This window comes from Rhipicephalus microplus, chromosome 6, assembly GCF_043290135.1.
Source record: "Rhipicephalus microplus isolate Deutch F79 chromosome 6, USDA_Rmic, whole genome shotgun sequence".
Taxonomy (NCBI): domain Eukaryota; kingdom Metazoa; phylum Arthropoda; class Arachnida; order Ixodida; family Ixodidae; genus Rhipicephalus; species Rhipicephalus microplus.
The window spans coordinates 27,878,542-27,903,988 of record NC_134705.1 but is presented as its reverse complement, the minus strand read 5'-3'; the positions used below and the strand labels follow the sequence as shown (position 1 = coordinate 27,903,988).

At 50.1% G+C, this 25,447-nt stretch overlaps 1 protein-coding gene across 1 annotated transcript in view; it reads right to left on the bottom strand.

The window, feature by feature from the left end:
• Positions 1-25,447, bottom strand: part of norpA (no receptor potential A) — a 553,315-nt gene that overhangs the window by 124,316 nt on the left and 403,552 nt on the right. The window contains exons 27-28 of the mRNA XM_075865873.1: positions 23,422-23,521; positions 1,404-1,508 (exon numbers count right to left, since the gene is read on the bottom strand). Of these exons, the coding sequence (XP_075721988.1) occupies positions 1,404-1,508; positions 23,422-23,521 (205 nt within the window). The remainder of the gene's footprint in view (positions 1-1,403; positions 1,509-23,421; positions 23,522-25,447) is intronic.

The following is a 25,447-nucleotide window of genomic DNA, read 5'->3' as shown; positions in this document are numbered from 1 at the left end:
AAGTTCTGGTGACTCATCGATGATGAGGAAAATGGGCTCGTATTTCATCAAAGAGCTTATCGTCGCAAAATCTTTGTCATTGACCTCATATAGGTATTTCTGATATAGTTGATCACTACCTGGCATCGTGCGTGCTGCCAGACACTTGCTTTGAAAGAGGCTGCCAAGAGGTCCATCAGCCTGGTGCAGTGAACTCCCAGCATGAGAGTGCACGGCAGAACTGGTGCAGAATGTTGTTCGCATATTCTTTCTTTAAGTGGGACAAAGTGATGCATTCTTTCAGTGAAATTTGCTGTGACGAGTTGCCTGTGATATAGGAATGACTATACGATGTGAACAAATTGGATTCCAACCATGAAAGCTCTGTTTAGACGCTGGCATAAAAGTAAGCGCACATGACAAAACCTTATGAAACTGTGCGTGCGCGTAGCATGCTATATTTACTCTCACGCAGCCATTATTTCAAAGCACCAACACTTCAGCAAGATCTCACCTGTGTGTATGTAACACTCCTCCATATGGACATGGCGCTGCTATTGTACATAAATGCTCCACAATTCTCACGGCACCCTTGCTTTTGGTAATGCTAACAGTCACACGATAAAAACCTTGTAACAATGACTCTTTCGGAGGACGTCGTTTTTCCAAAATTGCAGCACTCTTTGAAGTAGTCGCCAACAAGCTTTCGTTTTCTTGCAACTTTGCTAATGTGAAATTTCACTTGAAACGCCACAAAAATGCATCATGTGACCAAGTGAAAGTTTTCATGAGCAGTTCTTTTGACACTTGACTCTCACTGTCGTGGCTGTTTGAAACTGTTCTCTCTTGCACATGCGTGCGAGAGAGGGCAGAAAAATCACACACATTCAGTACTCATTCTGGCTGCAATCCACTCCAATGAAATCTCTTGAGAGGGGCAATGGCAGCAGCTGGCAGCGAAGCCTTGGGCCCATATATTCGATGTTGAGTGGCGCTCTAACACCGCTGTCACCTGGCACGCCCTAGTGTCGTCGCTGGTGTGCCTAAATTCGTTGACCTCTTGATGTCCCTTGCTTCGTGCGCGACAATGCCATTACGAAATGTATGATGGGTGCAGTCTCTGAGGTATAGTCGGCACTTGGAAAACTTAAAATCTGTCAAACCAGAAGTTGTACAAATGAGCGCTTAGAACTCGCCCTTTCGATAAAAAATGGCACCAGATCATATTGCCCCTTGAAATTGGAGCTTATCAGATAAATCAGAATTGTCAAATATTTTACCGGCAAATGTTTATCGCATATTTTTCAGATACAACCGAAAACACCGAGCCCTACTTAACTAGTAGGTTCAAGTGCAATGCTAACAAGAAAAGCCTTGAGACACTAAAAGATGCAAAAACATGGCCATGAACATAATTATCTAACCTCCCAAGCCATCTGGAACGTAGATCTTGAGTTCGATGCAGATGAACAGCATGGCCAGTGACATGGGAAAGTTCCCTTCTGTCCGCAGAGACACATGTCGATAGCCTGGGAAGAGAACATTGCTATCATGTACAACAGCTGCAATAGAAGTGAAAAACATTGGAGGAACAAGAGGGTGCACACAAAAAAAAGGCACATTAAGCATTATGCACCAATAAACAATCTATCGACCCTGAAAAGAACCTGCTTGAAATAGTGCATGCTTCACCTATATACAAACGTGACTGCATAGTTTCTATAGATGCTCCAGTACAAATACACATTGATGCCTCATAGATGGCACTCCTTGCAGTCAATTCAATAGTTTCATTTATCATGTCCAACCAATGAGGAGGCATATTGAGAGACTAACACACTAGCCATTCCACACCCAAAAGAAATCGCTCCGCTTGCGAAAGAAGCGTGCTTTTAAGACACAGCGAATCAACAACAGATGCTTATTCGCGTTCATCTGTACTTGTGAGTACGTTTCGTGCGTCATTTGTGCATGAAAAACGGAGGGCACATTTAAATATGCTTGCAATTAATAGCATCACCTTCCAATTTGTTGCTAACGCGTTCATTGCTTGGCCTTTACGGCAAAGCTGTGAGTTTCTTTTTGCTATCGCGTTCATTGTATTGCAATCAACATGCCATCATGTTGCTGCCAGAACTAACCGGCTAATTGCCAAATCTACAAGCCTGCGAACTTGCGGCGCGACGCAAGACGAAGGCGCATGTTGAGTCAACCTTCGAAGATCGGTCATCCCTGTGGTCTGCGAGAGTTTTCATCAGCGCTTAATCTGACATCACCTCGATGGGACGTGGTTGCCCACATTTTTCAAAAAAAAAAAAAAAAACCAAGGCTGAGTGTCGTTGAGGCCACACCATGTGCACTCAGTGAAACCATGCTTGCGCACACGGCATCGAAAACGAAGAGTGAACGACATAGACACAGACATGAATACTGCGGAAAACTATACTGTAAAGAGTTCTCCATATGCAGCGCAGTCTCACATATGCAACGGAAATGAAAACATGGCACTGCCAACTCAAAATTACGTTCTTTTTTGGGGGGGGGGGGGGGGAGGAAAGTACTTTCGCGCATGCTCTGGGGGCGGAAAAAACGACGGCAATGCTGGCTCGTGGGGCGCAGGCCCGTCTGCCACCTCTCGCTCACCGACGTGCAATAACGAGCGCTCATGCGCGCCGCCATCGCTTCGCGCTTCATTGGTGGCAGGGCACCTAAGGAAGATGCATGCTCGTTCCAAAATGCCGAAATCCTGGGCAAAAATTCTAAATGGTCTGTGGGGAAAATTCGTTATATCAAGATTGTCCCCGCTGTTACTTTGTTACATCAAGGTTGTCTCCCGCTGTTACAAGACGATGGGGAGTTAAGGCAAGGTTTATGTACAGCATTGAAATAGAGGCATTACATATTCGGCACTGGGGCCGACAGCTTAGGGACTCGAAGAGCTGAGATGTCGTCACTCTGACACATACATCGGCTGCTTGGCGAAACGCCGTGTGGTTCTTTATAGGCCTCAGATGATCCACGTCATCAACAACCAATCAGAAATGCCGCCGGGTCATGTCAGAATCCTCAAATCCGGAGCCCCTGCACTGGGTTGCACCCAAGGACGAGTGACGTTGCCATGCATTGTGTAAGACTCGCCAGACTGGATGGTGCCACTTGCATCATCAGGCTGCTATCGGGCCTGCGGGTTGAGGGAGATCGCCGTGCATTGCGTAAGTCTGACCGACGGCGCCGGGCTAAATGACGTCAGACGGGCTCACTCGCTGGCCTTGACACAGATTGTCTTTGCAGAGGCAATAACGTTCGGTGTGGACTCCCAGGCGTAACAGCACCTCCCCCGCCAGACAATGCACCGGAAAGACGAGCTGCTTCCAAGTGGCTCGGATGTCGGGCACGCTCGTTCGCCAGGTCCCTGCAGGATCGCCTCCAGAGCCATGGGGAAAATGTAGCTCCAGGCTCAGGTCCGTGAACACATCCCATTCTTGAGGACGGATCCCAGCTCCACTGGCTTGTCGCCACAACTTGTTGGGTAGCTTCGCTTGTCTCTTCTGACGAGTTTTGGTCTCAGCACTTGTCGATGGTTCTGCAACTTGTCCAGAACGGTTTGACAACAGACAACACACGACACAAGCAAGTGCCCTCGGTTACCCGGCAGAACACCAGACAAAATATAGTACAACATATACCTGGCTACATGTTTATCGGAATTTCGTTCCCTCTACATCAAGAAGCACATGTGGGACACAAGTCTCTTAAAAGGAGAACTCAAAGTTTTACATGTACAATAATGTAATGAAATAGAATATAACGTAAAGTTGGCCCCTTGAGATCAGTCTGGACAAGAGCGCTCGGCTAAGGCCGTGATGAGAACAAACTTGTGCCCCGACTTGCCAGCGAAAGACCGAAAGGTGGAGAAGGTACTAACTAAAATGCACGGCTCAATGCGTCTGCATTAGCGTTGAGCTTTCCTTTTTGTAGCGAATGTCTAAGTTGTGCTGTTTGAGTATCATGCTCCACCTCAGTGGCCTGCCACTTTTAGGCGACATGTTATTTAACCAGGTTAGAAGACAGTGGTCCGTTTCGACCACAAGCCTCGAACCGGAGACATAACAGGATTGCTTTTGAACGGCCCAGACGTGGCAAGCACATTCCTTTTCAGAGATACTGTATGCCTCTTCCCTGCAGCTCAGTTTTCGACTTAAATACAAAACTGGCCTTTCATTACCAGCGCTGTCTTCCTGGCACAATACAGCTGCCATGCCGCGATCACTCGCGTTGCATTGAATGACAAAGCCCTTAGAGAAATTGGGTGCCATAAGAACGGGCTTTTTTCTTAGGGCCTGTTTCAGCTCGCAAAACGCATTCTCTTTTTCTGAGTCTCATAACACTTTAACTGGCTCGGACTTTCGAAGTACATCAGATAGGGGGCTGACAATGCTAGAGTAGTTTCGCAGGTAATGCTGATAGCATCCAGCTAGCCCCAGGAATGCCCTAATCTCAGATTTTGTGGTTGGTCGTGAATACTTCACGACGGCTGCTAGCTTCATTTCTGAAGGCCTACACCGGCCACGCGCCATAACGTGTCCCAGGTAAGACACCTCGCTGCATCTTAGGTGACATTTAGCAGGTTTTACGGTAAGACCAGCTTCTTTCAACCTGTTCAGCATGACTCGTAAATGCTTGACATGTTCTTCCCAGCTGTTTGAGAAGGTGGTGACATTGTCAAGATACGGCACTACTAACTCAGAGAGGTCATTAAGAACGCAGTCCATTAAGCCTGAAAAGCAAAAGGGTGCATTTTTCAATCCAAAGCTCAATTTATGTGGACGATAGATTCCAAATGTAGAAACGAATGTGGTGTAACGGCTAGCGCACTCCGTAAGGGGAACTTTCTAATACTCTCGCACGAGGTCTAACGTGGAAATATAACTAGACTGTCACACAATTTACTCTCTCCTTTAGATTTGGTATCGAATAAGTTTGGTTTTGAGTTATGGCGTTTATGGTGACCCTGCTACTAACTGCAGCGGACGATCACCGCGGGTTCACGCTTAGCGAGCCACAGGGCCGCTACTCCGTTTACTCGCGTGTAGCGCACCGCTCCGCGCGCGCTCAACTAATAAGGCGTGTAGCGCGGCGCGGCAAACAGACAGTGTTCTAATGCAAAAGTACACAACACTTTATTGCCTCTGGCGGCACCCCGAACAACAGTACAACGTCCGCTCCCGGGACGCGGGTAGCAAAGGCACCCGCACGCGGACGTTCACAATAAGGGGAAAACCGCGAGCACGTCGCAGCTGGCAATGGCGAGCTTTGACACGCCGGTCGGGAAAAGGTCCCTCGCGGCTATGCTGCGCACTCTCACGATGGCCACTGGGCCTGGTCGCGAGTGTTAGGGCAAACCTCGTACGCGTAGCCCTACGGCAAGTGCGACTCGTTGTGGTACGACCACTTCAAGCACTAGGCACCGCTGTGGGCTTAGTGTACGCTACCGAAGCTAGCACACAAGTAAATATGCCTGCCGAGGTGCCCAAGGCCACCCCAGGCAGGCTACAGTCCGGCGATTCCCAAAGGGGACGCGGACGAAGGAAAACACGTGCTTACCCGGCGCCGACCAACGGAGAAAGCAGCGCTCCCTCGGCGCGCGCGTACCGCGTGCTGTGCCCGCACGTGGCGCCATCTATCGCCACGCGTCGTTATCAGAGCAGGATAAGCAAAAGGTAGTGGCCGCGCCGCGGAATGCCCGCGAAATGGTCCCAGGCGCGCCTCAGATCCCCACATCCTCCTCTCCTTATTCACCCTATATACCGGTCTGCAAAGGCAGCCTGTCGTCGCCCATACATACAAAGGCGTCATGCAATGGGCAACAGCTAGCCTCAGCTTCGCTCTGCAACTGCTGCAGAAGAGAGAAAAAAAAATAAAACAACACAAGTATACCCTTGAGAAATTCAAAAAAACATATTTGGCCTGTTGCAGCGTTCTTGGGGGTGGGGGGGAGGCTCCGCGTGGCCTTACAGTTTTAAAAGACGGTCCAGGTCTATTGTGGCGACGCCGTCCATCAGTGGTCCTTCGCTGGTTGCGGGCGGTGGCAGCCCTGACAGCAGTGCCGCGAAATGGGGGTCCTTCCCCATTCGCTGTCGGCACAGGGCCGCCAGGTCCGTGTCCGAGCGCTGGCTCAGCGGGGCTGGATTTGAAGCCTTCCTCGCAGTGGCCATCCCCTCAGCGGCCGCCTTTGTCCGCGCCACGTGCATAGCACCCTTGTAGTGGCACTGAAAGTGCACGGTCACACGGCACGTGGCGCAGAACTCCACCGCTGCATCAGTAGGTAGTTGGGCGCTTCCGGCTGCCTTCTCGCTGTCCGCTAGTGTGCAGCCCCGGAATGGCCACGGGACTTGGTCCAGGGGCAGGTCGCGCCGAACACGCCGCTGCGTCTTCCACGGTGCGTCGCTCACAAAGTAGCGCGGCACCTCCTGCCCCTCCTGCCGCGCCCACGTGGCCACGCTCCGCCTTGGCGTTTTGGGGACCGGTGGCGGTGCCGACGTTGTTGATCCCCGCCGCCGGGACGCCCGCCTGGTGGACTTGGGTGGTGCCGAGGTGGAAGGTTCTGGCCGCCGAGGCGCCCGCCGTGTGCACTTCTGGCTGGAGGGCATGTCGCTGAAGGGCATGTGACCACGACGACCGGCACCAGAACAAGAATGGCGCACCGCTGGCAGTCTCCGGCCTCCCCCGTCGCCTCACCGACAACCAGCGCCACCTATGTTTACGTAGGAGTCGTTGACACGGTTAACCAGCGCCACCTATGTTTACGTAGAGGTCGTTGACCCAGTTCTTCCCCCTCTCCGCACCACACAGACACACACCTGCACCACCAGAGTGTCCTTGAATGTTCCCGCGAGTAACCGGTCGCTACCCCTCCACAGGGCAAAAAAAAAAAAAAAAACGGGGAAGAAAAATCAAGAAAACATGAACGCTCAACAGACAATCAGCAGCAGTAACTGGGCGGAACCGACTTCTTTGCAAGCACTGGCTGTAAAGAAGTTAGCTAACTGAGACTAGACAGTAAAGAGGAGGGCCTTTGGTTGCCGAAATAAGCCCGCCGTCCGGCGCGAAATCACTAAGGTGACCGCTTCCTCAGATTATACCAGTGCGTGGTCCGAATGCGGTCCACCGCGCCGGGTGTGCGCCGTTGCTTGCGCAAAGAGCCACTGGGCACTGGCGCAGGCTCGTCAGACCTTGACGCAAAGGCTTTCAGGTCTGCGATGTGGGCACCGCTGAGTTGTGCCGAAAGCCGGTCTTTCAGCAAGTACGCGAGTGGAGTCTAAGCTTTCTCCACTTGGTACGGACAAAGCCACTTTGGAGCGAGCGAAGTTGAGAAACCCTTGCCCACGTCGCTAAGAGCGTGGTTACGCTTCAGGACAAGGTCACCTACCTTAAATGAAAGGTGGCGACGTTTTCGGTCGTACTGGGCCTTTTGCTCGGCCCTGGCCAATGCCAAACTCTGCCTCGCTCTACTGAGAAATCGACAAAGCCTGTCCCGAAGTGTGGAAGCGTAAGCAGAACAGTCTGATGGTTCTTCCTCGTCTCCGAGCTGACATTACATGACACTGGTCACTGGATTTGCCAACTCCCTTCCGAAATTAAGGAAGGCGGGAGAGAAAACAGTAGAGCGACTCTCGGAGGTTCGGATTGCAAACGCGAGTTCACTCAAATGGTCTACCCAGTCCTTTTGACTTTCGGCAAAGGCCGCCAACATCGGTTTGAACGTACGATTGATTCGCTCCGTCAAATTGGACTGGGGATGGTAGGGCGAAGTTGTGCAGTGAACTTTTTCTAGGGAACGGCACGTATCACCAAACACCCGAGCGGTGAAATACGACGCATTGTCCGTGATCAATCTTTTCAGAAAGCCGAACCGACAAAACACTTCCTGTAGCCTCTCCAGCACCGCTCGCGCTGTCACTTTCCGCAGTGGAAACAGCTCCACCCATTTGGAAAAATGATCAACAACTATCATTAGATGTATGAACCACTGCTTACTCCTGGGGAACGGCCCCATTAGATCGCAGGTGGCTACTTGCCACGGACGCTCACTGACAATCGGTTTCATCAAGCCGTGTGGTTTGCCACCGTGGCAGGAACGGCAATAGCGAAAAATGTCACGCTTCATGCCAAGCCAAGTCACAACCTTGCTCAGTTTCGCAAAAACTTCAGAGCCACTCAGGTGACCGATAATGGGCTCGTCGTGAGAGGCTCACAACAGTGCGCCTCTCAGACTTTTGGGCACAACCACCTTAAATGGGTCCACTGACTCCTCATCGGTGGCTATGTATTTCAGCAGGAGTCCATCATGGTCCAGCGAGTATGTCTCCGCGGGGGACCCAGCGACACACGCCGGTTCCCGTCCCCCTGCGCCCGCCGCACCACCAGCAGCGTCTCGGCGCTCCGTCTCCCTGAGACCGTCGCTCCACTCGCGACAAAACGGATCATCTTGCTGGGCCTTCAGTAACTCTTGTCTGCTGAAAGCGATTCCCATTCTCCCAAAGGGGAGCTTGGTATCGTTCCCACTCAGGACTGCAGCCATCGCCCCCCGCTCGTATTGGCGTCACGGGTTCACTTCCCTTTCGCTCCCCCTCTCGCCCGCTTCGCGGCGTGCTGCTTGCCTGGCCCGTGGAAAGGGTTTGCTCATCGGCGCACTCACCCTTTCCTCCACTCTGCGGCTCCGCCGCCGTTTCGCCCACGCCGCTCGCTTGCGCAAAGGAACCGCTAGCGGTTGTCGCACCGGGATCCAGGCTCCTGGTAAACACTGGGGCTCGAGATAGCGCGTCAGCTACCACGTTAGTGCTCCCCTTCCGATACTGCACTGAAAAGTCATAGTGCTGTATTAGGAGAGCCCAGCGCGCTAGCCTGCCTGCAGGCTCACGGAGCCGCATCAGCCAGCTAAGCGCGCTGTGATCTGTTTGCACCACAAATTTTGTCCCATCAAGGTAGACATAAAACTTCCGCAGTGCAAACACGATGGCGAGACACTCCCTCTCGGTCACAGAATAATTCCTTTCCATGGGTATCAACGAGCGGCTGGCAAAGGCCAACGGCTGCAACACACCACCGTATTCCTGTAGGAGAACTGCTCCTAATCCCTGATCACTTGCGTCAGTCTGGACAACAAACGGTCTGGTCAGGTCGGGGAGCTTGAGCTGCGCCGTCTCCGCAATGGCGCTAGACAGACGGCAAAATGCCTCTTGCTGCTCAGGTCCCCATCGCCACTCAGCTGACTTACCCAAGAGCTTGGTCAAGGGCGCCTGCACTCGGGCACAGGACGGAATGAATGACCGGTAAAAATTGGCCATTCCGAGAAAGGGGCGCAGGCCGCGTATGTCCTTGGGCGCGGGGAAATCGAGGATTGCTCGAAGTTTCTCCCAATCTGGCTCAATGGAGCCTTCGCCCAGCGTGAAGCCAAGTAACTGAACTCGGGTTTGCGCTAGTTGGGCCTTTGCGGGATTTAACGTCATCCCGGCGGCTCTCACCCTCTCGAGCACATCGGCAATGTGGGCCAAATGCTCTTCGAAGGTTCGTGAATAAATCAAGATGTCGTCGAGGTAGCACATGCAGTATGACCACTTTGCTTCCTCGAAGATGTGGTCATGAGTCTCTGAAAAGTCGCAGGAGCATTGCAAAGTCCAAAGGGCATACGAGTGAACTCAATCAACCCTCTGTGGGACGTGAACGCGATCTTGCACCGGTCACGCTCATTCATCCGGACCTGTAGGTAACCTTTGGAGGCACCTAAGTGGTAAGATGCCGTGCAGTGCCGAGGTTTCCTACGATGGAGCTAATTGTGGGGAGCGGATAGGCATCCTTACGAGTCACTCCGTTCAGACGGCGGTAGTCTACGCACAGGCGATGAGTGCCATCTTTCTTAGGCACCAACACAACTGGAGACACCCAGGCGCTGGACGAACGGCGAAAAATGCCAGATGAGAGCATCTCATCCAGGAAGCAGTCAATTACCTGCCTCTTGGCCTGGCTGACGGGCCTGGGGTTACACTTCAAAGGAAGCGCGTCGCCAGTTTCGATCGAATGGCTCACCAAATCGGTACAGCTGGGTTGATCGGTGAAGAGCTCATCGTATTCGCGCAACAGTGCCGACAAACGAGCCTTCTGTGTATCATCCAATTGAGTTGCACAGGTGACCAAAGAATGCGGAGCCTTTACGTGTCGTGCCGCTCGATACCGATGGGGATTTCGAGCCGACGAGTGCATAGCGCAGGGGCCTGCCCCCGAAGTTTCCACGTGACACGGTTTCGACGCTTCTACTGCACAGGCAACAGAAAGCGCCGGTGGGCTGATGAACAGCTTTAGCTCGGAAAAAGGTCCGTCCCGATAGCCTCCATTTGCAATGTCCACTACGATACCGGTTTTTAGGAGAAAGTCCCGACCGAGAATCACAGGAACACTGAGCCCTGGAAGATGAACGAAACGCGCGCGTGTCATTCGGCCTCCCGATATGACAGTCAACCTCACGGCGCCCGCCGACTGGGCCACGCCTTTCGCGAGGGTGAATGTCGTTTGGCTGTCCCGCAAGCGCACCGAGCACTTCTGCAAGTGGGACAACACCTGTTTGCCAAACAACGAAGCGCTTGCGCCCGTGTCCAGCAACGCTGAGAATTTGCGACCGACAATGGTGACCGAAATAAACGGCGCGTGCGCACCAGAAAGACTGCTTGCCCGGTACGCAGGGGGGAGAAGCAAGGGTTCGGCCGCTCGTGCTTTCACGAACAACTCGCGCTCCTGTTTCCCTGCCTCACAAGAGGCACAAACGCGGAGCACTCCCTCGCTATGTGCCCTCGTTGACGGCAGCGGAAGCAGCGCACTCCATCGCGGTCCCTTTCCCGAGACGGAGCAGCTTCGAGCTGCCGGGGTCGGTTCGCCGCGTGATCAAAGGAACCGCTCTGGCGACCGTTATTACCGGTGATGCGCTGGGTCGGATTTCGTCCCTGCTCGCGCACGTCGAGTTGCGATGCAGCACCGGCTGCACGCCTCCCGTACATGTAGGGATCTAAAGCTCGATCGCTTATCTCCCACGTGCGCCCACCTGTAGCGGTAGCCGCAAAGGCAGCTCCGGCGGGTTGTTGCCGCTGAGGAAGGGCCATGGCCCCTCCCCACGCGCAGCGCGGTTCGACGGCCTCACTGGCTGGCGGTGGCGGGAGATAGGAACGCGCGGCGAGAATGTCGCCTTGAATGCGCTTTGCTTCGACGGCCAATTCCTCCAAATCACGGAAGCGACTGCCGCGCAGGTATGCCGAAAAGGTCGGGTGTGCCTGCCTAATCACCCGTTCGACGCGCTCCTCATTCGAGGCTCTGGGCTCAGTGATAGAAAAAAGGTCTTCCATCGCGCGTACGTACTCCTAGAGCGACTCATCAGGAGCTTGTGTGCGGAGCTCGAGCTCGCGCCGCATCCAACTCTCGTAGTCAGCGGGTAAGAATTCGCGCAGGAAGGCCGCGCGGAACTCATCGAGGGTTGCTGCTCGGTGGCCGGAAAGCCGATGCCACCTGGCCGCCGTGTCAGTCAGTGCAGCCGGGACGACGCGTCCGAGCACTTCCTGGTCGTCTAGACCCATGGCTTTCCGATAACGTGTGAGGGAGTCCAGGTAATCTCTTGCACTTTGCAGATCACCATACCCGCTGTAGGTCGGAACGGCAAACATGACAGCGGGATGAATGCGTTTTGGAACGGCCGAAAGCGTTTGGACTGCCCCCGTGAGTGCCTGAATCATTTGGGCGGCATTTTGCAGCAGCGTCTGTGCGCCCGCTTCAAAGGAAGCTGTCTGTGCATTAGCGGCGTGGGCGAGCGATGGGGAACTGTCTCCGAGCTCGATAAGCGGCGCGGTTTCAAAATGGATACCGGCCGTCGCGACTTTGGGGAGCGCCTGTTTTTCATAGCTGACTCTTGGGGCAGCTTCACGTGAAAATGCTAAGCCGCTTGCGGCTAGCGGTGCAGGCGCGTGCTCGAAATGAGCTTGGCTGCTAGGTTGCGTAGCAGCCAGTGGGCAAAATTCGGCAACGGCTGAGGCCGCGGTGCCGATCTGCGCCCCGGAAGCCCCACTGAGAGTCGTTTCGGAGCACTGTGACATGGAACTGCCATGCATTCCAAAGGAAGCAGTAGTAGTCCAATTTGCCCTTGTGCACTGTTCGGGTTGGGCTATGGCCCCGGACCCAAAACACGCTACCTCTCTAGTGGGAGCTGATACGTAGCACCTCGTGTCATCCTGACTGGGGCTTGTGACAAGTGAGGGTGCGCGATTGTGATGCTCAAAGGGGGCACTGGCCCTGTTCTCGAGCAATGCGGTATCTGCTAAAGGCGTCAGCGGACACAACTCACGCGGAGCAGACCTAACGCGGGTAAACGCGGCGAGCCTGATTCACAAAGGCGGGCTGACTCGGCTAAGACTAATCAAAGGCTTAATGAGCCTTTGATACCGCGTTGGGCGCCAGTATGCTGACCCCGCTACTAACTGCAGCGGACGATCAACGCGGGTTCACGCTTAGCGAGCCACAGGGCCGCTACTCCGTTTACTCGCATGTAGCGCACCGCTCCGCGCGCGCTCAACTAATAAGGCGTTTAGCGCGGCGCGGCAAATAGACAGTGTTCTAATGCAAAAATACACATCACTTTATTGCCTCTGGCGGCACCCCGAACAACAGTACAACATCCGCTCCTGGGACGCGGGTAGCAAAGGCACCCGCACGCGGTCGTTCACAATAAGGGGAAAACCGCGAGCACGTCGCAGCTAGCAATTTCGAGCTTTGACACTCCGGTTGGGAAAAGGTCTCTTGCGGCTATGCTGCGCACTCTCACGATGGCCTATGGGCCTGGTCGCGAGTGTTAGGGCGAACCTCGTACGCGTAGGCCTACAGCAAGTGAGGCTCGTTGTGGTACGACCACTCTAAGCACTAGGCACCGCTGTGGGCTTAGCGTACGCTAGCGAAGCTAGCACTCAAGTAAACACGCCTGCCGAGGTGCCCAAGGCCACCCCAGGCAGGCTACAGTCCGGCGATTCCCAAAGGGGACGCGGACGAAGGAAAACACGTGCTTACCCGGCGCCGACCACGGAAAAGAGAGCGCTTCATCGGCGCACGCGTACCGTGTGCCGTGCCCGCACGTGGCGCTATCTATCGCCACGCGCCGTTATCAGAGCAGGATAAGCAAAAGAGCAAAAGGCGGAATGCCCGCGAAATGGTCGCAGGCGCGCCTCAGATTCCCACACGTTAAGACGGTGATAATCGATGCATGGCCTCGGATCTTTTCCCGGCACTTGAACCAATATTAGAGAATGTATATTCACTCTCGCCCAGTACTATGACTCCTAACTACAGCATTTTATCAATCTCTTCTTTCATGATATGCTTTTGCACAGGGGAACATCGATATAGCTTGCTATGAATTGGCTCCTCACAAGTTAGTTCGATAGCGTGTCCAATCACCATCGCGCTTCCAGGACGGTTCGAAAGCACGTAATTAAACTTGGAAACAATCCTCCTCAAGTCCTCCTTCTGGACGTCACTTGACCTCGGCTCCAGGTTCAACTGCTCCAAGATTACATCGGATCCCCTTTCGATTACATTACTAGAAGTCGACATTTCTGCTCCTTCTTCCTCTGAAGCATTCAAAAGCCGGTTTCCGACTGCTTGACGTTGAAGATATGGTTTCGTCAAGTTACTGAGGTAAATTTTGTGCAGCCGCCTTCCTAATTTCACTCCATAACAGGTATCAGAAAGCTTCCATATTACTTTGGCGGGCCCTTCTCAATGAACCTCAAGCTTGTTTGTATTAGACGGTCGCAGCAGCATTATTTAATTACCATCTTAAAAGGTGCATTTCTTCGTTGATTTGTCGTAGTACTCATTCGACAACACTTGCGCAGCTTTCATGTTGCTTTCCACAAGATCTTTCGTTTTTCCAAGCCTCTAAAAGAGGTCCGAGTACATATGCAACTACATTAGGGTGCTCATCGAATACTTTCCAGGACTCGCGTAGCATTCGCATCGGTGTTCTCAAACTCCTGCATGTCATATGCAAGCTCTGCAGGGCTAAAGCCAATGCTTTCATGAGGAGCTGATCTCAAAGCGAACATTGCGGGAGGAATACATGCTTCCCAGTCGCACTTGTGCTCGTAACAAAGAGCTCTCAGTATCCGTTTTAGAACAGAATGCATACGCTCTACCGGATTAGATTGGAGGTGATGGATTGAGCTGTGCGCTACTTTTATTCTGCATTTATCCGAAAAGGTAGAGGCAAGACAGCTGGTGAAGGCACTATCGTTGTGCCATTGAATTTCAGATGGAAATCCGACGCTTGCGAGTATAGAGAGCAGAGCATCCACGACATGAGAAGAATTGAGCTTCTTAAGTGGTATCGCTTCTGAAAATTTTGTGGCTACATAGAGTGCCGTCAGGATGTACCGACAACCTTGCCTTGACTCTGGCAATGGCCCGACGATATCCTTTACTAAGTGCAGCTGGGAAAGCTTCTGCGCTTGCGATCGCGTGAGGGCCACGTACGCTAAGTTGGAGAAGAACGATTTACCCTGCTCTTCGAGAAGCTGTTCAGATTTATTTGAAAAAAGATAAGGAAAACGATCGGGAAGCTCGGCAGACACAGCCGCTTTGGTTCGAAGCTAACGGAGTGGGCCCTCAATGACAACCGTAGCAAGCACTCTGCTCCTCGGCGACTTGTCTGATCCACGCGCATTCTCCTGTAAAGTTGTCCGGAGACACAAACGAAGGATGGACAACATCTATAGTTGCTGCTGAGTCTCGAATTGCTCGACACGTTTTCCCATTCCCACTGATTTCCTGGAGATACGGCTCTAACAACCGCATGTTCTTTTCCAATTCTCGGATTGTTGTGAAAGCAAACTTTCGTTTACAGTTTACCGTGATGTGCCCTTCTTTTTTGCAATTGTAGCAGAGTAGCGGCTTTCATTACTCAATGTCCATGTGGTATCAGTGCACTGTTTAGGAACCTCACTCAATTTCTCCGCTTCCGTTTGCCCTTCCCCTAAAGTGTCTTTCGTAAGAGATGGCTCCTTTCTGAAATTACGGTGCTGAGTGGGTTTAAGTTCATCAGGTTTCTTTGAAAAGCTCTCTTTCTGTTCACCCTTTTCAATGCGCGCTTCCTGCTATGCAAGTTTCAGCGAGTATAGTACTCCTCAGCTAACTCTACTGCCTTGTTTAGCTGTACTTCGCCAAGCTTATCCTGCAGCCAAAGCTTCACGTGATCGTCGATGCAACGGTAGAATTGTACCAATGCAATGCATTCTACAGACTTATCGTGATCGTCATAAACAACTTCGCCCTTAAGCCATTCAATTAAATCGACTATAAGACGAAACGCGAACTCAGCGTGTGACTCATTGCCCCTTTTTGCATACCAGAACCTTTGTCGAAAAGCCTTGGGTGACAACTTATAAATTCTCAAAAGCACTTACTTAACTTCGTCATTGCTCTCAAACGCTTCCGTCGATAAGCACGTCATTACGACAGACAATTCGCCGGGAAGAAGAGCTAACAGGTTCTGTGCCCAAGGAGACCGCTCTAAAGCATTTCGCTCACAGACGTGTTAGAACTTGACGAGATACTTCGCCATGTCCTCGCCTAATACGAACGGAAGCAGTTGGTCCCGATTTCTCTGACCGCTGACCTGAATCGAAGCAGAAGTACACAAGATGCCAGCGAACACTGTAGGATTGCCAATTTTATTCGTTTCAACTCAAGGCATTCCTGTCTCTCGGCCTCCTCACGCTCGCGACGTTCGCGCCTTCCTGCTTCTTCACGTTCACGAACTTCTCGCCTTCAGCCTCCTCGCGGCATGCTTTGATATCCACCCAAGCCTCATTGACTTCCTCAGCCTTCACTCCGTCATGATCTCAAGGATCGCTTGCTTTCATTTCGCACGACCAAAAGTAAGGCCAAGTTCCTCACAAATTTCGATAAGTTCCTTCACTTTAGGGTCTCCATTCTTCACAGTAACCTTTTGCTGTTCACCCCTGTTAAGAATCCACTTGCCGCACCCACTATAGGCCGACTAGCAAGACGCACAGGCAATTATTAACACTGTCGTGTTTACACCCTCAGCATTAGCTTTGGTTTCAAAGCGCTCCGACTTGGCTTGAAACGATCAAAGCTCACTCACTAATGCTTCACACCAGTCCTTCTCTAAACTACTATAACCTGTGCTAGAGTAGTCTGGTGAACTTAGGGGAAAACATCAGGCACTCACTGCATCGATGTTGCTGACGCCGTCCGATCCCGCAGCTGCCATCCACTGTTAGCACTCGCACCGCCACCGACACTGTTGCGTAGTGCGCCGCGGTCATGGGCTGCTAGGTCACCAACTGTTTGGTAGCGTGTGTTTCTCAGCTTGCGACTCCTCCTACGCAGAGCTGATAGATGAGCAGACAAGATGACGGTGAGTTAAGGCAAGATTTATATACAGCATAGTAATAGAGGGGTTACATATTCGGCACTGGTGCCGACAGCTTAGGGACTCGAAGAGCCGAGATGTCTTCTCTCTGACGCATACGTTGGCTGCTTGGCATCACGCTGCTCGCTTCTTTATAGGCCCCGGGTGAGCCCTTACGTTAGCATTGTCCAATCAGAACAGCTGCTGGTGGCGTCCGCTTCGTCAAATCGGGACCCGCCACTTGGTGGCGTCATGATCATTCAATCCGGAGCCGCCGTGCTGGGTTGCACCCAAAGACGAGTGATGTTGCCACGCATTGTGTAAGACTCGCCACAATAGATGGCGCCATTGCATCATCAGGCTGCTATCAAGCCCATGGGTTGAGGGAGCTCCCCGTGTGTTGTGTAATACAGACCGGCGCAGTTAGATGACATCGTTGAGATGATGACGTCAGGCGGGCTGGCTCGCTGCCATTGACACAGATTGCCTTTGCAGAGACAATGACGTTCGGCCTGGACTCTCAGGCATAACAGCGCATAGATCTCGGACACAGCGCGAGCAGCAAGCTTCTTGCGTGTGCGGCGAGTGTATGAACTTCGAAAATGGCGGCAAACTAGCATCCGCGAAGATTGTCCATTGTTGAGTTCTTTAACTTATATAAAGTTGAATAAATGTATAACTTAATAATAATATTATTGACTAGCCTGGATCACTCTGCAAGTACTAAATAGTAAAAACAAACAAACTTGCAACACACAATGAAATCTTACAAATAAGGTTGAGATTACTCCACTACGTGCTCTGTGATGTTCCCCAAACAGATTCAAAACAATCAGCATAATTTCATTTCACTTACACAAAGATAAACAAATGTATAGGAGGTATACACTTCATTAACGTCGTCTGCGAGAAAAGCTAGCGATGGGTTCACTATTTGGCAGGTTCACGCACCACAAGTGCGAAAAAATGCAACACATGGTTTTTTTTTATAATAGTTTGGAAAGGAAATGCAGGAAGCTATCCGGAAAGCGTTAAGTATAGTGCTAGAGAGGCTAGAAAACAACCTTTCCTGCAGCTTTGCCAGGCTTTTTCAAATTTGGCAGTGACAGTGACATCGCAAGAAGAAAGCATGATTGATGCTGAGTGACAACTTCGGCCAGTTCATTTAGTGCCCCTCTTCAGCATGTGCTGAACCTTATTTCTTTGCACATACTCATGCTACATCAACTGAGCATTTAAACGGTTACCTTGCCTAGGTGTGGTGCTGGCGTTCTGTGCAATCGTTAGAACATTTCAATGTCACTGCAGTCTGCATACAGTGCCAAATACACATTATGTTTTCGTGCAGTTTCTAACACGATAATTACTGCTGTACACAATGACCTGTCATTTCCAAGAGAGTGGCACATCAGTAGCACAATATAATTTTTCCTTCACCTCATCCAAGCTGCACAAAAAGCGCAGCGGCTTTCCCGATATGTGTAAAGCCATCGGCGATGCTTAGGTCGCAAATTGGACGCAGTTAGAAGGAGTTGGCCATGCTGCAACCGAGAAATTGACAAACTGTAAAAGCCTGACCACGCAAGCATTGCAGCATTCCAATGTGTGGCTTTTTGACGTGGCACAGCACTCTTTCCATCACTCTCCATAGGGAGAGGGCAGAATGCATTGTCAAAAAGTTACACACTGACAGGCTTCAATGCATATGTGTGGTCAGGCCTTGAAGGGGTGGTGCCACAATATTAGTGGCTTGCTCGTTCTTCGCTGCAAGCGTTTTTTATAGCTCCAAGCACAATTCACGCACTAAGATTCATGTATTATTGCTGAATAATTTAATATCACCTTATTGATGTGGGGAATTTTCAGCTTCTGCTTGTGGGCACCGAGTTGGGCAGCTACGCAGCAGTGTCGGGTGACTAAGTCAAATGATCACACGAAGTTGTTCATGCGTCATTCAGAGTATTGTCTGATCACGCACACATGTGCCACACGAGCACCTGCAAAACAAACGCGTCGCTAGCTGCAGCAGCCGCGATGTTTTGCGGGTACGTACGTGGTGGAAGTCCGGAAATCGCTCACTTCACTACAGATGGTGTGTCGTCACTACGACTTTCGTTGCCCTTCTAACAGAGCTACGTCAGTGTTGAATGCGCTCGCGATGGGCCTCGACTGGAAGAATGAGCATTAGCTACACCGAGGAAGTGACCTGAATTATATTCTAAATGTTTCATGAGTCCAATCATTGATTTGTGTGGAGTGTACTTGTATACAGAGAAAACCCACATCATGCTTGCTATAACCTTGAAATTTGATGGCACCATCTCATTAGGAGCACTGGCTGGCGAACAGTTCACACTAGTACCACGCAGCTCAAACAGCAAGAAGTAACAACTGTGACAGTGGTTAACTTACACTTATCCTGTGGATACATGTGTGTCCTTTTCTAGCATCCTTTTTGGTGTTTAAGCGGCATGCTTTCAGTGTCAAGGTGTGGCAGTTGTTCATTAGCACTCATCCTATGTGAGTTTTAAAGACGATAGTCTTTCTTGGGGACTTTCGATGAAAAAATTTTGGTCTGTCTGTACATTTGTCTGTTTGTCCGCTTTAACGATACCTCAAACGGCACTGAACAGCCAACCCAATCCGCAGTGCCCACCAATATTGCGCAAGATTTCGCATTCATAATTGTGTGATTGTCAATTAAAAAGCAAATATTGCGCATATTTGAGGCGCCATAACAGCATGTCTTATTTTGTATGTCTGCCTTTATACTAGAAGAGGCACACACAAGTAGCTCTAAGGACTGTAGCGTTTAACGCGCTGCACTGACAGTGCAACGCGATGCTCAAGAAGGTGTTTCCAATGCTTTGCTACGATGGCACGGTGGTGGCACCTGCCCGTTGCTTTGCATTCTACACTTTATCACCTCCGTGACTGGCGCGCATCTTTCCCAGCGGTCGTGCACGCCTTTGTTTTCGAAGATAACTGCCAGATGGCACTCATGCCTAACGTGCCTAGATGCGCTTGTTCGCCTGCGTTACACGCTCGAGGCACTCTAATGCAGCGCCTTCAGAATACCATTCACCGATTTTCTTGCACAGAATATCAAATAAACGTTTTGTTCACTCTCTCCAGATGCAAGACTATCGTATTTCGACGACATTTACAGTGTAACATGTAGATTCGGGCAAACTTTTTTTCCTGTGTCCTTTGATGTATCGAGCTGCTTTCCCTTCTTCGTGTTGTGACATTCCAACTTTTTACTATCGGATTCACTGCTTTCCCTCGCTACAAAACTAACTTTTTTTTCTTCTTGTGCATTTTTGCCAAATGGGACTATTGCACTCGCACTGCATTACTGCTTTGAAAATAGGGAGCTTGACAGGTTGACAGACCGATCTACTACATTTAGAAGGTCGCAATGTGAATATGAGAGTGCACTGCTCACGAGAAAGAGAGAGAAGTAAACGTTTACTTTGAAACAATGCCCCGAGCAATGCCCGGTGTCACCCTAAGGTGGGAGGGCTCCTTATTCTAGGAACCCTCTGGCTTCTACTGCCCTCTTGGCCCTGGCGACGAGTTGTTGTTGGTCTTCTAGGTTCTCGGGAACGAAATTCAAGAATTTTCAAGTACGACGGAAAAATTCCAGGACTTTCAAGGGCCTTGAAAATGCGTTTTTCAAATTCAAGAGTTTTTAAGCATTTCAAGGACCTGTACAAACCCTGATTCATGAACGCCGTCAATCGGTTACAGCGAACGCAGTCGGTGCTCTGGCGGCTTCCCGGGAAACCACTTTCGACCACCATGAGCCATCAGCAAGGTACTCATAGATTCTTAATGTTAAACACCATCCCTGCCTCTGTAGCACTTTAGTTGTCACTCTCCCTGAACATTTTTTGTTACGCACTCCCCCTGTCCTTTGTCCTCCCACTATTCTGAGCACACCGCGTCGCCAGACGAGGCCGGTGTATTCACACTGCCACCGATCTTTTGAAGATTGGTCGGCTGCTTAATCTCTTCCAGATTTAAGTTGCTGGTCTTGTTGCACTATTGTTGGCGTCAATGGGTTAGGGAGACCGGGCCACACGGCAACACTGTCTGCCGCCGACTGTACCCAATCGTCGGCATCTGTGTCTTGCCTGCCTGGATTGGTGTCTTATCACTCCAGTGCACGTACTTGCGCTACCCCATCAACTTATGATTACTTGGGATTCATTCCATGGTTAGGTCCTGTTCTCACTCGCATCACACTCAGCTCAGCAGGCCTTCCGCACACGTGCAAAAGCGTGAAAATGAATGTCACACAGGGAACAATTTGTGAATAATGAAGTTAATGAGGCCGCACAATCCTGCCTGCGCCACAATGCGATTCTGGGACATTTGCGCACGCAGGCCACCCTCCAAAGTTTTTCTACTTTCGAGCAAGCTACCTGACCTGTCTACTTTCCTCGTGTTTTGGTTTTAAAGGTCGTCTTCTCACCGTATCCTCCCCTCTCTTCACTCTATAGCAATTCCTTGACCGGTCTCCACCGCCCCACGATGCCGGCCATGCTGGCTTGAATTCAGAAGTTTCTTTTTTGGCTAGAAACAGGCCCAGATCTGTTCTTTGCGTCCTAGCTTGTATGTCGAGCGTGAACATCTAGCTCCCTGTTGGTGTGCGTTTGTGGTCAGGATGACGGACGGGAGGCCTTCCACGCCTTTTTCTGCTGGTCAACACTTTGTCGAAGGTGCAAACATAGAGCTTGGACGTAATTTGCGCATTTAAGATTTAAATAACACGTTGTGCAGCGCTTGCTCATAGATCTTGACTGCCCGGCAGCCAACTTGTCACTTCGGGTGGCTTTGTATTAAGTAGTGGAAATGATGAATGCTTCGTGGATGCAGGTAACAATTACAAGTGTGCAAACTGTTCCCGCAAAGTCAACTTTGCCAACGTCGGACCCGATGCCGAGCCTGAAGTTTCCGAACAGGAGTAATCAGGCGGTGATTTGTGGCAGTGCATCGTCAACTCCGGCATGAGAGGATGGGACATCTGCTGAGATGATTTCATTACGACCATTGATGATGCTAACATTGTGAAACTGTGCACGAATGAGGGCATTGCAGATGAAGTGTGCCGCAATAGGGATTTGGAGGAATCTGATGATGACGATGACGAAACTTTGTGAAGCCAATTCTTTACGACAGTCGACCGCTGAAGTCGCAAGGGCATAAGCACAAGCTGAACAATGCGCTTGCGGAAGTGCGCCTTGACACTTATATTTATTTCCTGATCGAGGGGTGGCAGCACAGATGTGCAGTTTGGCAGAAGGTACTCAAGGCACACATTAGTCGGCTGTACATTGACAATTTGGGCCAAGCAGTTATCTACTATCAATAAAATGTTCCATCGTTCTTTTTTTTTTCATCTTCTTATCCATGGTCAGGAGCCACTTTGTAAAGAGCTCTCGAGTAATCCAGGCTTGTTTGTTTGCCCTGTAATCGCATGGAAGGGACACTAGACTCTTCATGCAGCGCGGTTGTGCAAACTTTCCAATGATGAGAAGCATAATCTTCTCCGTGCCGGTTGCATTGCAACCATACAGAACAGTAACACGAACCTTCATTTTTTTGCTGCCCTTGCACTCTTCCCCCTTAAAGTGCATAGGCAGGCCGTCTTATCGGGATAGAATATATCGGCCGCACTGTGTGACTCTATTACTTCCCAAAACTTCTCTTCCCGCCACGTGGATGCTACGGCTTCGTCTGCTGTTTTCTCCTCACCAAACACAGTCTGCCAGGTGATCGCATTTTGCTGGTAAAAACGGTGGAGCCAACCAGAAGATGCATCAAAGTCTTTTACATTCAAAATTGCAGCAAACTGTCACGCCTTCTCCTGAATCAGTGGGCCCGACACAAGCACATTCTGGGCTCTTACGTCATTGAACCATGTGAGCACAGAAGTCAATTGGCTGGAAGTCATCGAGCTGCAGTCACTTCCTTGAAGGGGTAAGTAGCGACTGATCCTGGCACTTCATTATTTCGACTTTATCCTTTAGGATCGTGGCAATTGTGGAACGCGCCAGTCCAAGTTTTTTGGCCACAACAGCTTGCTTGTTGCCTTCTTCCAGGTGGCAAAGAATAGCGCTTTTCTTGCTCGGTGAAAACTGTTTCCGCTTCTTTGTCGCAAGCATAGATGAACCGCAGCCCGAACGCCGACTTGCTTTGTGGACGCAATAAGTGAACACCGAAAAGAGATGGACACGACTGACAAGGTCTAGAGCACATGTAGAAGTGATAAAAAAAAAAAAAAAACTCTAAGTGTCGTGGCTGTCATCGCCTCTTCAGAAGAAAATAAAGAGCTAAAAACAATTTCTCCCGCTTCGTTTTCTGCTTCCTCATCTTCCACACCCATGCTTCCTGGTCAGCAGCTCCCATACTGGCTCACTGACCTTGCCCTCCCGTGTTGCCCTCGCCCCTCACCTCTGTGCTTGTAAACCTGCAGCGTCAACATTTGAATAAAAAGAAAGAAATAAAGGTCATCTTTTCATTTTCGTTTTTTTCTCTCCGCACCGTCGCGCGTCTTCCGAGAAACAAGGAGTCTGTTTGCTGTGTCATCTGCTTGCGTAGCGCTCTGGTGGTCCCGACAGATTTCAAGACATGAGTTCATAGTACTGAGTCGTTGTTAGCATAACGAGAAACTAAATATAGCACTCGTTATTTTGAAAAGTTCAGTATTCTGAAGTACGCAGTAGGGAAGTAATTTTACATTGAAACTGTTAGCATTTGGCATGGGATTTTTAGAACTTTGTTAATTTGAAAAGTTGAATGAAAAGTTGAAAATGAACAATGTGATGTTCATTCTACCGAAATTTCACTGTACAAAAAAAATTTTAGAATCTAAGCAGAGTAGTGCCTTATGGACATCATCGGCACTATGTTAAAACATACACCTGAATATTTGATGACTGTCAATGGCAGTGTGTGTCCTGAAAGCTCACCTGCTTGCAGGCCATCCATGGGAAGGATTCGCTGACCCAGCATTTTGCCATTCTCATCATAGACGGCAATCCGGATCACAGCGAGATCTGGAAGAACTACCTGCACAAACAGCAGCAAATATCCATTCAGTTTTGCAGTTGTAAACCGAGCAGAGCTCTATGTTCAAATATTATTGAGACAAGACTGGATTCCAAGAGAAGGCAGGCGCATGAGAGGGAGACAGAAAATCAGGTGGGCAGATGAGATTAAGAAGATTGCAGGTATAACGTGGCAGCAGAAAGCACAGGACTGGGTTGATCGGCAGAACTTGAGAAAGACCTTTGCCCTGCTGTGGGCATATCATAAAAACCGGAATATAGATCAGACAACAATATAGGTCGACGCCTCAAACTTTGAATCTCTGAAAATGAAATTTAAAAAAATCGCAAAGTATCGCGGCACACCTTTACCTTGGTAGCTATGCGACACAACCAGCCGCACTGTGGTGAGATTTCTTTTTATTTGGACACTAATCCTATGTAGTTAAACACCAGAAGGCCGCAAAGTACTGTCACTCAGACTCCACCACCATTGTTATCATCCATCACTTGCGGCTACTGATTTGGTTGATAATATGGATGAAGGGTCACTCTGATTAGGTACCAAACTGGCCAAGCACGAATAAAATGATAAGCATTAGAATTGGAAAAAGCATCGCTCCGCGGTAGCACCCAGCAGGTGCGGCAGCTGCGTGAAGGAAACCATTAACTGAGCGACTGAGCTTCAGCTTCGAATCGTATGCGGCTCGAAAGCAAGCCAGTGGCAAAAGCAGGGCAGTCTCATTCCAATCGCTATCGAGCAATGGCGGCGCTCCTGCTTGCTGAAAGCAACGGTTTCTGGTGGTGCCAACGCCTGTTTTAGACTTAGTCGACGTATTTTAAAGTCCTGAAAATGCATCCAAGTGTTAAAGATTTGGTTTCCTGAATAGCAATATACATATCTGAGCCTGGAGCTGCATCGTGAAATTTTGTTGAAGCGGGACGGCAGAAAAAGAAGTGTTCATTGTGGCAAGAATATTTACGCATTGACTCCTATAGACTGCTGACGGGGAACCGTAAATTTTTTGTTGTGGCAGAAATTTCCTTGAAGCAGCGTTCATTGTAGCGGGGTGCGACTGTACCGTTTATTGGTTGGTTATTATGGACACAGCAGTACAAGGGAAGTGCAGCAAAATATTTTTCCATAAAAGGCCCAGGTCGATTCCATGACACCTAATATGATTTAGCATTTGTCCTTATAGGTAACATAAGTGTCCTTTCATTGGGACAAATGATTAAACACCAGGGCTCATTAGAAGCTAAATGAATGGCAAGTAGCCCTGTCCACAAGGTGCATAAAACGGTGAATTATGGCAAACTGGGAAGAGTTCGATAAAGAATACAAACTAGCCTCACTTTGCAAACATCAAAGTAAGCCCTCTTAGTACTTCCAATCAATAGTTGTCTGCTTATTGGAATGTGCAAATGTTCACACATTTTTCAAACAATGGTTGCTATTTGACTCGGCTCGCAATTAGAATTTTGCTATTTTAGATATTCAAACTCCCTGGGGACCGCAAAATGATTTGAAAAAGCGGGCTGTTTGGCAAAACGAATTTACGCACTTCTATTTTGCTGAAGCAGTCAGATTATCACAGTTACGTCAAAAATAGCTTTAACGCCTCCCAGTACACTCATCAGGCATTTCGATGCATGGCCAAACTCTTGCGAATACATTCGCTACCTTCCTCACACATGTTCAACTACGTAAAATTGTGTCTAGTTATAAGCGCCACTGATACCAGCAAAGCACTTTGGCGGCTTTCTCTGCTGCGTGTGCACACTCAAAACAATCGGTCCAGCCATCATTGTACACTTATTTACGCATTCATTTCAAACCTAATCTTTCATGGGACCTGCATATCAACTCCATTATGCCAAGGCTTCCAGGTCACTTATATACCTGCGCCGGAACTTGTGGAATACGCCAAGCATTGTAAGACAACTC